This window comes from Myripristis murdjan, chromosome 24, assembly GCF_902150065.1.
Source record: "Myripristis murdjan chromosome 24, fMyrMur1.1, whole genome shotgun sequence".
Taxonomy (NCBI): domain Eukaryota; kingdom Metazoa; phylum Chordata; class Actinopteri; order Holocentriformes; family Holocentridae; genus Myripristis; species Myripristis murdjan.
This window is the reverse complement of record NC_044003.1, coordinates 12,438,833-12,455,731: the sequence shown is the minus strand read 5'-3', so window position 1 is coordinate 12,455,731 and position 16,899 is coordinate 12,438,833. Positions and strand designations below refer to the sequence as shown.

Genomic DNA, 16,899 nt, shown 5'->3' with positions numbered 1-16,899 from the left:
GTCGGACCTTTGTGATCATAAGCACATGAACACAAACTATTTGGACGACCAAGTTGTGACATGAAGGGAACTCGTTTCCCCGATCACTCCAGCAACATGTGAACGTTGAGTTAAGGGGACAGGAGAGGAGTGAGTGATGGGGATGTATTGTTGAAGAGAGGATAGGGGATAGGAGATAAGAGGAATCGTGGAAGAGAGTTAAGGAGGGATGACATGACAAGAGGTATGAAGGGTGAGAGAGGAAGCAGCTAATGAAAAGGCATTGAGGGTGAGAGGGTAGTTTGGGGGCTGTTTGAATGGAGTAAAGGTGATGAATCCAAGGGTGCAGATAGATAGATTAGAGAGGAGGGGGAAGAAAGAAGAAAGTCTCCGGGCCAAAACAGCCCGTTTAAACTACAAAGGCAGATGTGTAGCTTTTATGTGTTCTAAGCTCTTATCTCTTTCACAGCTTGATTGTGATTGAATTACCATCTTCATCTGTTACCCCACTGCTCTCTTTTCTCGTCGTCTCTCTTTCTCCCACCCTGCCTCCCTCCCTTCCCGTGCATACTCTCAAGCCAGGCTTGGGACATCTGCTAGACAAAGATAGCAAAGCCGCCTCATGCAGATACACACAGTGTGACAGGGGCCGTCTTTGATAATGAGTGTGAGGTGCAAACAAAAATGGGAAAAGTGGCCATCCTATTCACCGGCATAGACAAAGCAAGGGAGACTTTAAGACAATCAATCTGGTTGAGATTTCAGATCAGAGTCGCCTGAGGAAAATCCCATCAATTCTGATGAAACAACACAAGCTGCCTCAGATCTTAAATCAGCTTTTTATATATTTATACAATGAGGCGATGCTTTGATATCCGTATCAAAGATCACAGACAACAAGCCAATCGGTCTCCACTCTGAAGTCTTGCCACACCCCATACACAGCCCCTTGGGCCGTTTTAATTATTTACACAGTAGGGCTTTTTTTTTTTTGGTGGGAAATATGCTGACATAACCAAGACTTCCCTGCCTCATCCAAGAAGGACAGGGAGAGAATGCCAAATGAGCTGATGCATATTTAGGACTGGGATGTTTCCTTAGACTGGAGTGAACACCAGTTCAGAGTTTAGGGGACGGCATGCCAAGGACACTCAACTTCAGAGGCGTGGCAAATAATTCCTAGCAACTGCTTTAAAAAACCAAATAGATCAGGTTTATTGCCTCAAGAAATTTCAAATCAATACTAGACTGATTTTACTGTTTTCCTGTGATTGTCTGAAAGTTTGTGGTATGAACAGTACATACTACATGACAAAAAACACTCATCTGGTACTCTAAGCTGGTTAAAAACAACAGGCCCCTGGTGTTTAATACGAGCTCTAATTTCACTGATAACTGTCCAAGCACAAAGCAGAAATGCAAATGCAACTACTCTACACATTTCCAAGCATTTTTTTCTGCCATTTTCAAACTTTTGAAAACTTGGAAATGATCAAATTCATTTTAATATTTGGAGGAGACTTTGCATTTTCAGAGAATATGAACCTACCAGTCTTAGGTTGCAGGTTCTTGCGTGGCTCCCCGGGGCCCTCGATGGGCTGGTCAGCCAGGAACATCCGGGCCTGGTCCAAAGTGCTGATCACCAAATGCTCACGTTCCTTCAGCTCCGAACGAAGCGCCTGCAGGGAAAAACACAGGGCAATGGGATAGTTGGAGTTTGTATTGCACAGTTAGTAGCAGACACCACGAACAAATTGTTTTCCCAGTGAGCAGTCATTAGACGACAGTTTGAGTTTGTGCTGTTTACAACTGTGAAAGAGACATCTGAGCGCTTCAATTTGTTACCTAGACAGTCTGACAGTCAATTTTTCCCAATTACGTCAACACAGAATGAGCCACTTCAATAGGGTAAGTGAGGATTTTCTTTTCTTTCTTTCTTTTTTTTAAAATGATTCAGCAGAGATCATCTTGAATAAGTTTGACAACATCTTCTGTGTGGATATGTCTGACTCTCGTCTCCTGATCACATCTCAGCCAACCAACTCCGGGCGAACCTGGTGTGTTGTGAACAGCGTGTCATAACCAGATTGTTTTCTCCTCACGGTAATATCTACTCATCACCCGTGCGTAAGTCAGCTTGCGCTTTCATTATATTATAAGAGGCACTTTTCATTAAGTGACATGCACACACGCACATGCGCACCTACAAACAAAGGACGAGAGCAGATGTTTACACTCGGCTTATGGACACAATAAACAGCATATCAACGGCTAATTAGGCAATGGTTGCAAAACAAAACACCTCCTCTGCCTGGTGTTGCCTTAATAAAAAGAAAACCACAGGATGAGGTGAGAGAGAGAGAGAGAGAGAGAGAGAGAGAGAGCAGCGATGGAAGCAGAAAATGTGAGGCAAGCAGAGCTGGGAGCACCAAGAGCTGAGCAGCGATTGAAGGTGAATATGCAGGGGTCAAATGAGGCATTTCCACAGAATAAAGGGAGTGGCTGGGCGCTACATCCCTGCAGGCATTATCGTTACAGAGCCAGCTAGTAATACCACATATCCTGCTCATCCGCTTACAGAGCAGCTCACACATACACACACAAAGTCCATTCAGGATTTTGAGGGTCACTTTTTTTTTTTCTAATACCCTTTGCAACGTCAGCCACGGAGCCATGTCAGAGCACAGCAGGCAATAAAACTGAGATCGAAAGCGAGAGGGAGTGAGCATGGCATGTACCAGTATAATTATTCTTGTTTTAATATAAGCGCAACCCCGGTGGGACTTCAATGCCTATTGGAGTGTGTGATTGCTTTGTGAGGAGACGATGTAGTTTGAGATGCTGTGAGGCAACTTGATTATATGGGACGGCAAGCTTTGATAAAGTCTCACTCATGCACACAACATTGCCAAATGCACACAACCGCCAAACATCAATTGAGTGGTAGATGACTACATGCTGAGTTGAGTGGGAATTAATTTATTTTTTTTAATTTCAGCCCACATGTTCATATCGCAAGTGTGGTGCAATAATGACTGAAAGGAGAAATCTACACGTTTAGACTCTATAATTAAGACGTTTTTGAAGAGAGGAAAAGAAAGCAAAGGAAAAGTAGAGAGGGAGCGATGGACAACAGCAATAACAATCCAAGAAGGCTTATCACCCTGACCGTGAGCTGGGCACATTCCTACAAAATGAGGTTATGAACTCGACCTTGTTCAAAAAGCGCATTTCAGGGGAGCATGATCCTGTAAAATTTGAGTTTAGACTGCAATGACAATTTCACACTGCCACCTCTGGCCAAATACACCCTGACGCTAAAATTGAGCCTCCTGCTGAACACAAATTAAATCACTCGTGCTAATGAATGGCTTGCTCCGATCCAACAATTTTCTCCCGGCTCATACGGAAGAAAGGTAATAGGCAGGTAGCTCAGGAAGAGGACCTTGAGATAGAGACTGAATGAGAGGAGATAGAGGAATCGGAAAAGACGCGTGCATGGGGAAGGAAGATAACCGCGGAAGAGACAAGGAGAGGAAAATAGAGAGTGAAACTTCAAGGACAACCACCTGTAGCAACCAAAATTTCAGTTTATCATTCACCGCTCTGCATACAGATTTTGTTTTACACTCTGACAGGAACTGTACACACAAATTATTCACTGATTACAGTCGCAGCAGCTTGTTCTGACATATTCCAATCTAAATCTGGCACATTGGTACAGTGACCCATTCGAGCTGACCTGGTTTTACATTTGCTGATAAACGCAGCCTTTGGTAATGTCTGGCGTTAGTAAAAGCTCTACTTCCATCTACTCTGGTTTTGTATTTATAAAGTGGACATAAATGGACAATTACTCAAAATATTATTGAAACGGCAATATCACCAAGTGCAGCTCACAAACTGCAGGAGCTGCAATTTCTTGATAAAGGTAAAAAAAATGAGAAAAATACCATTATAAATGACGGATTATAATGTTACGGAGATGTGACAAACTGAACTCTCCAGAAGTAAGAAAAACATGTTTGCTTGGTCCAGATCCCTGAAAAAAAAAATTCACTGTGACCATTTGAATAGGTTAACTGAAAATCACGATGCAAAAAAGTATCGTTGCCAATAAAGCCGTGACTCACATTGCAGTCACAATATCTATCAAAATAACCACAAAACATTTTTACGCATATCCATCAGCCCCAGTAGAGAGCAGGAGAGAGAGAGAGAAAGAGTAGATTTTTAAGAATGTTTTCCTGAATGCTACCTTAGTATTGAAATCAATGCTGAAATTTATGACACATTTATGACATGTTTTATTCTCTGAAACATGTCTGTCTTTCAAGGTTAAGTGGCCCCGAACAGGGACAGTCAAGGCCGAAGAGGGCTGTAACCATAGCAACATAATGTGCCACCAACCATGACCCCTGTCAGGAACAGTGTCTGTTTGTCATCCAGCCCCCGGGTAGCCTCAAACTTCAGACAGGCGCCAACACCAAAGACCGTTCCCCAACACTTCAATAACTCGTTTTTTTTTTTTTTTTTTAGCGAGACTTCAACGGGTTCAGATTATCACAATGTCACACAGGGACACGCGGTTTAGAGGGAGCACAAGAGGTAAATATCAAACACATGTACCGCTTTCAGGGCAAATAAAACTCCTTTCCGTTCGAGAAAATCCCGGTTTGCTCATGAGTGATAAGGGCTGACTGTGTACCTCAAAGATAAAACAGGAAGGTCTTCGCTTTTCTCTTCTTCCTGTTCTCTCTTCTTCTTTCACTGTTATACTTCTTTTATACAGTTTTAGCTCTGGCACAATTAGGAGTATGGTTTAGGATGTAGATTGTGAAGGTCGGAAGCAGACAGACTGCAGGATGTGATGCTTCAAATAACATCTTGTCTGTTCCACAATACTTATGACGCGTATCTTTTAGCTGAGAGCAATGGTGACCTTGGCTGTATGATTATTTTTCTATCCGTATGTGAGAATGTGTGTGTATGTGCATGTGTCTATGGTGTGTGGCCGGGGTAGCAGAGAGACACCCTTATCACCGTGTGCCCCGCACTGTGGAGGCGATAAGATAACATCACGACATAGCTACTTTCAGAGCTCTGCCAAAACCTCCTTCGTCCCCCTCTCAAAGCCCCGCTATCGCAACCTCTCTGCAACATTACCGCCATCCTCCACGTCTTCTTCTAGGAAAAAAGGAAAAAAAAAAAACAAAAAAAACAAAAAAAACACAAGCCTCCCAAAAGGACGACTATCCCAGCTCTCAAAATTCGAAAAGACCTGACAGAAAATCAAGGTGCTTCAACAATATAGGCGGACCAAAACAAGGAAAGAAAATCAATTTTCAGCCTCCCATACATGCCTGAGGGAGAGGAGGCTAAGAGTCCATTTGGGGCTCTCCCGCCCTGTTACTTGTACTTTTACCACTCCCACTCCTTTCACTCAAGCCTCCTCATGCACTACACAAAAGCTTATGGATGTACTATACAAGTGCTGTACAAAAGCTTGGGGAGTTTGTACTCTGTTGTGATAAAACACAGCGAGACTCTGCTAATATTTTGCCTTGTTTGAAGCAACACGCGAGGCATAGCAATCAGTCACTATCTTAATAAAATAATAAAAGATGAGAGAGGAAAGGGAAATAAATGAAATTTACACATCTATTTTTGGTGTAAGCAAAGGTTTAAGCTGTTGCCTCCGGAGCCAAATTAGATTTTGCAGCCGCCGTTTATGAATGAAGCTCAGTGTGACTCAAAGCTGAAAATCTGCTCAGTCCTCTGTGCTCCATACCTGCTGTTAATTTGGAGTGGCTAAAGCTAACTATAGCTTACTGAAGCTGGTTGTTGCCAGTACAAATCAATGGCTGTTACACTTTCTGATAGATATTTCTACTGCTTCCGGCCTCGGACACATGAAGTTAAAAAATAAAATACAGACAGTAAAATTTGAAGTATAAATTACATAATAGCTACTCTTTTCAAAGCTTTTGTAAAGTATCTAAAGCAAACCCACAAGCATTTCATTGACTGAAAGATCAAAATGTGCCATATTTGTTTACTAAAAAAAAAAAAAAAAAAACTATCTTACTTGGTGGAAAAAAGAAAAAAAAACAACATAAAACATCAAACCACTGTTACTTCACAGAGGTTTCAAGCAGTGGTGGGGCTCTGAGGAATGATGTTGTTGTTTTTTTTCCTGAGCAAATTAAAACAAAGCCTGATCCAGCCAACATGACAGTCATGACACCTGACTCAATCATGAAACTCCCAACCACAAGGACTGCTTAATGATGAAGTAGAGGGAATCAAATTAAAAGTTACATAGAAAAAGGTAATTATTCAAGAGAGTCCTCTTCCAGGAGATAAGGTATAGCCGAGTGTGGGACTTTAATACATTTCATTTTCCTTTACGACCTGTCCATCCACACACAAATGGTGCTAATCAATCACGCCGACAGTATGATTAAACTGGCTTAGCGTGGTGGATTATTAGATTCACTTTGGGCAGGCTAATTATATGTCACTCCAGCAAGCATTATTTTGAGACTACTGCAACGCTGCATTTGCAGAAATGAGCATGACTGCTGAGAAAACAAATTTAAATACATTTAAACATGACTTTTCCTGTGGTCTTCATTTTTACCTTCTGTCCAGAATATTTGGAGGCGGTGCTCAAAATTACCACACTGGGCTTCCCAGCAAATGAAGACAAAGAGCCAACTGTTGCTGAAAGATAAAAGAGTCATTAAAAGTGCCCACAAGCACTTGGTCCCTTGTTCCCTCTTCTCGCCCTATAAAGTCATTAATTTAATAGAGCTGATTGATGAGTTTAATCAGCTGGACGTGGACGCAGGCCTTTTATTGGATAATTGAAAGTGCGATTAATAAAAGCTATTATGGCCATATCAGCAGACAAAACACAGACACAAATCGATATGCGGAGGGGGGCGGCTGGCGGTCCACTCAAGACAGACGGGATAAAACCTCACGCACTCTCTCAGCAGTTCCCGAGAATCACCAAACAAATTAATATACTCAAGCAGAATGGACTGCAACTGTTGAAAGGGCACCACCAACTTGTATTTAATTCAGTATTTTGTTTTTTTGCTATCTCTGCTTACCTCACTTCCACATGTAAATCCCTCTCTGCCCCTTTTCTTCCTCTTTTCTCACTCTACCTCCCTCTGTCAGCCACCCCCTGTCCATCATTTCTGTCCTTTGACTGCTCAGACCACTACTTTCTCATATATTTCTGCCCTTCGATTCTTTAATAACCGCAATATCCGTCGCTCTCTGTTGGGCTAAGTGGCTTAGCCAACCTCTTTTATCTCACCAAGTCTCCCAGAGAGAAGAGAAGGAAGACAGGTTTTTCTGCTTAGCCTTCCTAAGCCTTCCTTACCTCACAGCTACCAATTTCCATATGGCAATACACACATTTCCCCCATCAATCTGACAGGGTGGCTGATGTGTGCATTTGTGTGAGTGAATGAGTGAGTTAGTGAGAGAGTGAAAGTACATGTGACTGTGTGTGTGTGTGTGTGTGTGTGTGCATGTGTGTGCGTGTAAGCAAGTAATAGAGCATGAATTGTTCAAAGCCATAGCTCTTTGTGATGCTCTGCCCCTCATCCCTCTTAGGGTCAGCAAGACCTCCAGGCCAATCTATTAAGAATACAGAAGAGAAGGGAGCGGAGAAAAAAATAACTTACAGTCAAAATGAAAAGTGATCCTTTCTCACTTTCAACTCCTCCATTCCATTATTCACCATTTCTTTGCTTTCACAGCCCAAAAGCCAGAGATAGGGAAGGAAATGGAGGGGGAAGGGGAGGGTAGGCAGCGAGGACGGGGAAAAATACTGGGTGTGTGAAGGAGGGAGACCAGTGGCGGGACAGACAGGACTGAGAACGACAAAGCGAGACAGAAAAGCCGAAAGAGGGTAATGAGAAAAGGAAGGGAGCAGCGGAGATGCAGGATTGTATTCTCCTGTGGTTATTGTGTGTTCTCAGGCCCATTCTTTATCTAATGGAGCTTGTCTGATCTGCTGGGCTGAGGCCCGTCTCTCCTCTCCATCAGGTGTTGACTACGAGACACAGAGCTCACCTCGCTGTCCCGTCAGACCTCAGAGGACAGATTTAGACCGGGCTGGAAAGGCATTCACTGTGTGTCACGGTTAAAAAACACACAAAGGCACACATCTGCGCCGGCACGGATCCTCAGAGTACAGACTGCACCACGACACACACACTACGTGCACACAGATACTCATACAGATATATCTTTAGATCTTCACTGAGTATCACACACTCTATTACAAATATGTAATGGATCTCTGCGTGTGTATTTGTTGATCTATGTCGACGTACCCGTGTCTGTACCTGTGCATCCATGCGTGACTGTGCACGTGTTTACTCTTGAGGCGTTTTAGGGGGAACAGAATAATAGCGTACTGAACAGGGTGTGCAGAGGCGCCAGAGAAACACATTACGATGTCAACAGCAACATCAACATCAGCTGCGGCGAATGGACTGGGGGTAAACACTAGCCACAGGCTGAGTCATCTATCTGAAAGCAATTACACGCCAATATACTATCACAATAACCGGTGGTTACAATAAATAATACGTTGTGGAACACTGATGACAAATAGCTGTGATGACAAAGGTGTGAGGGGGACGGCACAATGCAGGTATCGATTGCTGGTTAGAACAAATAATATGGTGTTGAATAAGGATGATAAATAACAGTGATGCTAGGAATGAAATAAACAGCAAAACAGAGGTATTGACTTATCATGCTCCTGATTGTGAAGCAGTGATCTTGATATTGATCATAAACTCTGCATTGATTGCACTTTTGAGTGTGGCTATGGCGCCGACAATAAGAACGCTACTGAGTGCAAATGATGGAGACACTGCAGACCATGCTGTGCTCCAACCTGTGCTTTTGCTGATGTGACTCAGTACTGACAAGGTGGTATGTCACTGATGCTAATTAATGTCAGGGTGATTATAGCTAATGCTCTACAGGTATAGTGTGACCTTTAGTATCTGTACAGACTGTCCAGTGGTCACGGTGCTGCTGACCACACTTGTAACTTTACCCCTTATATATGAAGCACAGTTCCACTGCAGACTGCAGACCAGACGGGTTATAAACTTTGGCAACAGCAGCCGTGTTGCTGCAGTCCATGTTTGCAACACAACCACAGTCAAAAGCACGTATCACATAATGGCTGTGCTGCAAAAGACCTACAATAGGTTTTGAGAGACAAACACATAAATCCTGAACATGTGATGTAAATTTTATGCCCTTGTAAGGGATTCCAGATTCATCCCATTTCTAATGCAAGGTGAAAATGAACAAGGTCTAAAATATTTGCCTTTGAAGTATGTCCAGCACTAATATTGACTTTTAGTTTTTAGCAGTTCCTTTGTTATTGATCCCTAGATTAGAGGGGTATTTCGATCATTTGTGAAGTTTAGCACAACCAAACTATTAGCGCATTCCCATTGCCCAGTAATCCAACAGCCACACAATGTTTGGCAAACTAATAAATTCATTAATGCCCTAAAATATACGACCCACTTTCTATGTTATTTCTATATTTAAAAAGCAACTGGCTTACAGGATCCAAAAACCCTATTTATTTTTCCCATAGGCACCAAAAAAAAGATCCAGAGGGGTTTGAAGAGCCACAAAATGGCAAAAAAAAAAAAAAAAAATTCACAGGTGTAGCCTCAAAAAAATGACTCAACAGAAAAAAACCAAAACAAACAATAGCAAAAGCACTATTTAAAAATAGTTCAACAGGTCTTAAATGACAACATTTAGGAAAACTGAATAAAACATTTAGGAAAGCGGTCTAATGAATTTTGCATAGCACAGTGGGAACACTGCCTGTGGCATCAGTACTCACCGTGCAGTGGTTCTGCTGTTGCAGCAAGGTGGGCACGTCTCCTCCAATGGGCATCTGCTTGGCCAGCTCCTCATCCTTGATGCAGATCCACCTCCACAGCTCCTCCAGGAGGCCGAGCAGACGAGACCAGCGCTCAGCACTCGCCTCCAGGTGGGCTCTGTCAACGCACCATGCATTCAAACCATTAATGCACCACTAATGAAGCATAAACTTGCCCCGTTCAAGCCCAATACATTACACTGAATCAAAAATAGAGACAGCGAGGGATTCCACTGACACATCATACTCTGTTTCAGTGATCATCAACTGGCGGCCCATGGGCCACATCCGGCCCACCAAAGCTTTCCATCCAACCCACAGAGTAACAATGAGTTCAGAAAATGTTAGGAGGAAAAAAATGTGTTTAGGTATCATTTTTTCTTCCTATATTAAAGCAACACCAAAAACAATTGAGATGGAAATAATTTCATTAGGAATGATTTACGACCGCAAACATGTGCTTTCAACCTGCAGGATCTAAAGATGCTATAAATCCACCTGTCAGCTTATTATTAGTTGCCTGCGAGTAGCCGACACAACCTGCTGGGGCCAAGTGCATACACGATGTGCCTGCACAAAAAATACAAACACTGTTTTCTACACAGAAATTGGTATTTATAAAAAAATAACATGCCGTGAGAATGTGTGTACCTTCGCACATACTTTAAGCGAGAATATACCATGCGTCCTTAATATCCAATGTCACTGAGTGTGTATGATTTTGTACAAACCTACCATCGACTATCTATTTTATTGCCATGTGTAATAGCTGTGTGTAACGCCACAACTGCGGCTTTGGCACTGTTAGAGGACCTTGACAATGTAAGACTAAGAAGAGAACAGGGGGAGTGAGGTGGGGTCCTGGCTCCTCCACCTGTAGCTCACACACTTTCACTGCGCGCACTGATGCGTTCACAAAGCTGCGCTTGCTTCACTGGTTGTGTATTGACCGCAGTGGCATAGGTGAAGGCGAAATGAATTCCCATTTTTCATGAATGGAAGTCACATCTTCACGCAAGCATGGGAATGTTTTCAACCAATCAGAATAGTATCAAAACTGGTTGAAGCTGATTAATATTCCCTGCCAATCAGGACAGCATTTTGCAATTCTGCTTCTTCATCAATGCTCGGTGAACTGCCTCCTTGGCAGAGGTCTGCACTCTAGTTAGAACGTTTTCTGCTTAAGGATCTGGTTGGTATGGATTTCCCATGTTTTTAGGAGTCTGTTCACACTGAGACTGGCTAATAAAAATAACATTAATTTTCTAAAAAAAGGGTAATTTGTCCTAATTGAGTTTACATTTTGTTATTTGAAACTCCAGGCCCCACAGTGTCTGCTTTGAAAAATTCTGGCCCTTGGACAAATATAGCTGATGACCCCTGGTCTATTTGATCAATTTATCTGTGAAGTTGTTTCTTCTACATCACAATCCTCCTGGATCTGCAAGTAATAACACAAAAGTAGACATGACAAAATGGATGATGTTTATCAGAGACATGTTTACCTTTTTGCATCTTTTTGCATCAGTTGTATGTTTGTGAACATACAACTGATGCAGGAGATGTGCTTACATTTTTCAGGAAACTGAAACTTGAAAACACATTAATGAACTAAAAAACACTTTTGTTACCCTAAAAAAATCCCTAGCGACCCAATCATTAGCTATTCTGGATACCCTGCTGCCCTAATCCAATATGTTTTTTGAAAAGGGGTACACAGTTCCCCGCTAATTGCGTGGGTGGTAGAATGCATGTGATGTGTGTGTTGATAAGACCTTTTGTTTTGTTATTCTATCCAGAGTATAATGTTTCTGAACACTGGGTACAAAGAGCTCTTATTGCCACTCTCTGTGTTAGCGTTAATTACACATGTACTGTAATTAAGGCATAATGGGCTGTATACAATCAACCCACATGGTGCTGCACACACACACACACACACACGGATGCACCCTTACATGCACAGTGCTGACTAGCTCAGTGAGCTGACAGCTCAGCAGCACTAGTCATCTCCTGTGGAGATATAATGAATAAATGGTTATGAACAGTGTGTAATCGGGCTGCTTTAGATAGAGCAGATATTTAAAAAATAAACTGTCTTCCTCAACTTTGCACAACTGCTGTTTTCTTTAATTATTTTCCTCCTTCCCTTTCAACCTTTTTCTCTCTCTCTCTCTCTCTCTCTCTCTCTCACACACACACACACACACACACACACAAACACACACACAGTGCTTGCTTTCTTTCCTCTTATGTACTCCTTCTTTTGGAAGAAGTCGAGCTTGTTTTGGCTGCAGATCTTGACCTTGACTCACTCCCATTTATTTATTTTTTTTTCCACTAAAAACTCTAAGCTCTTTTTCAGTCAAAATGTTTTCCTGCATCTTTGTTTTTTATTTCCCCAGTGTAACTTTTCTCTTCAGCTTCTCTAACCTCTCCCCTGCTCCGGTGGCTTTGTTGTGCTCCTGCACTGTCACCCCACCCACCCGCCACCCCTTACCACCCAACCCCCATCCCTTCTCTCATCCTCTTAGTCTTTGAACATCTCCATCTGGCCCTGCCAACTTCACTTCCACCTTCTCTTTTTTCATCCCTCACCCATCACCAATCATCTTCTTTATTTATGCCAAGGTTGCGGCTGACGCGGCAGTGTCTCTGCACTCAAAAGTTATGTGTCATGGAGCTGGCTCTCTGGACACGTTGGAGCTTTATTTCATCCCGGTGCTCCACACCAGATATGAGGAAGAAAGGAGATGCTGTAGTTGCACAGTTGATAGGAAACACTCACATCCACATAAATATTCCACAAAGAGTCAAGTGCAGCTGTGGCATACACACCAATGCTGGCTGGTGGTTGGCTTTGATCAGTCTAAAGGCTCATTAACGCTCCCTCTACATATGAAAATTAGCATGTCCGTCTCAAACAATGTAACCATCACTGCCCACATACTTTCATGCATTCTTCATGTTGGCATGTATCAAGCAATAAATCCACTAGAAGGCAGCTCAAAGTCAAACAGTTTCCAACGTCAACAAACATGATGACAGTGCGGGAGCTCATAATAATGTACATGCCACAAAGAGTCAAACGTGAAGGCGGCGCTCTAGATAGCGGGGGTCTGTGAGGTCATTAAAGGCATCACGACAGGAGGACGAAAAATTATTTTCTCTAATATTGTCATTTTTAAAAATGTCTTCATGTCTCCCTTGTAGACTGGTTTTCTTTAACTATTGATTTCCAGTGGTATTGCTCCATTTTGTTCGTATCTGCAAGATTCCTGAAAATGTGCAGAAGTATGGACAAAATGAACGCAGAGCACAGATAGACGGCTCTGTCCGTATCCATATATGTACTTAACATTGAGCATAAATGAGCCTTAAGGCATGTGAGACGTGGGCCATTGTGAACAGGACGATGTTTATATTTCAGGGGCAGCGGATGATCCTTTCAGTAGCCCAGGACTTCTATTATGAGCGAGGGACACAGTGTGAGGTAGCAGGAAGTAAATACAATATGACTGTATTTTGACCTTGGAACACACCTATGTCTTGTTCTGTGCTTTATACAATTCCGCAGAATGGAGAGAAAGCCTTGTTTGGCATTTCTGGATCGTCTCCTGTCTTGAAATATTTTGACATCGTGGAGATAGGCCGCTTGGTATTTCAGATGGGATGTGAGATTGTTTTTGATGGGGGAGACACAAAATCTACTAGGAGACTACAACTTATGCACTGTACCAAGATAAAAAACCCAAACTATTTTGAAAACTAAATCTGAAAAAAAAAAAAAAAAAAAAGGATATTCCTGATTTTAGGGTGAGCTGCTACTGACCGGATGTTGGCTGACTTGGCCTTGAGGTCACTCCAGCGCTGGTTCATGTCGTCCAGTCGATGCTGGAGGAACACGGCTTCCTCTGAGCTGCCCAGAGCCTTGACCATCTTCGACTTGTTCCCGTCCACACTCTTATAGATGTCATTGTGGGCATCGATCTCAGCCTGGATATCCTGTGAATAAACAAGAGAAACAATTGTGATGCCGTTCCTTGGTGACAATCAAATGGGAGAAGCCTAAAGCACAAAATAATACCCTTCCATTGGATGTCACCGTTTCGTTGGCTGTCACAGTTGATATTTCCTAAACCGAGAATATTGTGCTATTTTTTTTTTTGGTATAGGCATGTCTCCAGGCAGTTCATGGTACACTGCATGTAACATTTCCGGAGGGTAGAGAAGTTTGTATTTTGATGAAATGTCCTCAAGGCACTGTTTGACTGTTTGACGAAAAAAAAAAAAGAAAAGAAAAGATTTAAACTTTCACTGCTCTAATTGACTGGAACCACCATCCCAACCAGGAGCAACTCCCTAAGCAATGTCTGTGTTCACAATAATATTGCACTAGGTTATACCAGGCCTAGACCGAAGCACACTAAGCTAATTTACCAATGCAATGCATGCAATACTAATGTAATACCATGCTATCCCAGAATGCTATGTGTGTGTGTGTATGTGTGAGAGAGAGATAGAGAGAGAGAGAGAGAGAGAGGGAGAGAGAGAGAGTATCTGTTAACATGCCAGCAAGGGACCCATAAGACCAAAGGCTAAAAATGAGACCACCAGTTTTGTGTTCTTCTGGGGGGGAAATGTGTGTGTGTGTAGGAGCTCCTTACAAGGCAGTTTTTTTTATACATCCCATCTCAAAGGGTCTATGTGGGTGTGTGTGTGTGTGTGTGTGTGTGTGTGTGTGTGTGTGTGTGTGTGTGTGTGTGTGTGTGAGGGCAGAACCACAAGGGGGGACTGACGCAAGCAGAGGATCCTGTCAAATGTTTTATTTTTAGATGTGTAAAACTGCTCTATTTTTTCTTCTCTCTCTCTCTCTCTCTCTCTCTCTCTCTCTCTCTCTCTCTCTCTGTTGGGACTCCCCTGAGTTCAGCCCATTTCCAACTGCAGATAAAGAAATACTCAAACACTCTCTTTAGGCTATGATACACATGCACTTTTTTTTTTTCTTAAAAGCCATACGGATGTGCAATATTGCCTTCAGCATGGACATGCATTTGCAAATGGAAAAAAAAATTACTGTCAGTAACAGAAGTGTAATGAAGCTATAATGAATAAAATATAATTAAAAATCCCTTTGGTCAGTGCTGTTTGTGAAATGACCTTTCTTCATTGCCTCATGTTGTTGCCTCTGTGTCATTAAGGCATTTCATTTTATAATTACTCTGGTCAAACACACTCCATCTAAAAAGGTGCTATTGAGCATAGTATTTTATTACAAACCTTGAATATTTATTTATTTATTTATTTTTATCTAGATCTCTGCAAATTATGCCTGGAAAAATATCTGTAATAACAGTAATGTCATTACTCTATCATATGGTGATGCCAGGATACCAGTCCACCGTTAATATGCACATGCCAAAGAGCTACACACACACCCACGCGCGCGCACGCACGAACACTAACACACACACATTCAAAAATAGCTACACAGAGAAGCAGACTGTGTACAATAGGAAGCATTCAAAACAAAGTCACATCCACACACACATCTGCCCTCATGCACATGCATCAGGCATGTGTTGAGCGTGCATGACAACATGTGAGGAGTGAACATGTGACAACAGGTCAGCCACTCTACATTCTGGGAAGCAGGGAGAAGTGAACAAAACGTAGCTGCAGTATGGGAGGAGTACATGCAAAATAATCATTAATTACCACAGTTGTCTGTGCACAGCTACACTGCTGCAATTTACTGGAGTGTCAATAGGCATTATGCAAAGGATGGAGTAAATCCCTCCACTGTGACTGGAAGATTAGCAATCACAAACTTGGTCTTTTTGACTGTTTAACACAAATCAAATGCTATGTAAAGGTCATATGACAGAAAGAGTGAGTGAGCACACACGCAAGAGCGAAAGAGAGAGAGAGGGAAAGAGAGAGACATTTTGCCACTGAGCCAGTTGGCGCTGTTCCAACTCATTCCCCAAGTGTTTCCCTTTTCTTTAACACTTTTACTTCCAACAGAAGTAACACTGCACACACACACACACACACGCTCACACACATATACATACATACCATAGAAGGCAGGGGGTTGTGCTGACATACAGAGGTGCATACATCCATATACAACAGCGCCCTTTAAAAAGGTATTTAACTCTGTGAAAGGGGGCTTTGAGAAGGCAGTGTGCACAGGTTCAACATGTATCCTGAGGCACTTAAGTGTTGTGACTGATAAGTGTATCTTTCTCTCTCTCTCTGACACACACACACACAAACACACATATATAAGGAAATATTTGTGTGCCACAGGTTCGTGTGCCTGTTAGCTACAAGAGGCTTCTGTTTCTCACCATCCCAAGCTGTTTTCCATTGAAATGAAAAAAGGAAGAGTTTAAAAAAGGTGAATCAGGATGGAACACACACTTTCGTTTTCTTGAATCATGCTCCCTCCATACACTCACACACACACACAAAAAGGTGTTAGCTTTATGCTAACTGAGATACTTGAGAAGACAAGGATATCATAATATGTCTACAATCGTGGAAGGAATATGAAACACGTGCACACACACACACACAACACTGCTCTGTACATCCCAAGGAGACAATAACAGAAAGGTGCAGGCTCAACTAAACAGTTAGCTGTCTTGCTTGTGTATCTAGCACACGAACACATATCACTTCAATATTAGACTCCTTTCTCCACTATAACAGTGCAATGAGAAACATACATATACTCTCCTGTCTGCGTCACTCTCCGGAAATAGAAATCCACACATTCCTGAACACAAACACACTTGTTCACTCACACAGCAAAGCACACACACACACAGTGAAACGATATCAACATAAATACAAACAAAGGCGGGGTCAGAAAGGCAGTAGAAAGACTAATGGATGCTGAATCCTATGTACACAGTAATGAGCGGTGGAGACTGTTGGTCAGACCACAGACAGGATAT

General features: G+C 42.3%; 1 protein-coding gene across 7 annotated transcripts in view; it reads right to left on the bottom strand.

Annotated features, from left to right (window-relative positions):
- Positions 1-16,899, bottom strand: part of utrn (utrophin) — a 217,804-nt gene that overhangs the window by 70,300 nt on the left and 130,605 nt on the right. For all 7 annotated transcript variants that reach the window (XM_030047485.1, XM_030047488.1, XM_030047484.1 and 4 more), the window contains 3 exons: positions 13,764-13,936; positions 9,893-10,049; positions 1,529-1,658 (listed from right to left, as the gene is read on the bottom strand). In XM_030047485.1, coding sequence (XP_029903345.1) covers positions 1,529-1,658; positions 9,893-10,049; positions 13,764-13,936 — 460 coding nt within the window. The remainder of the gene's footprint in view (positions 1-1,528; positions 1,659-9,892; positions 10,050-13,763; positions 13,937-16,899) is intronic.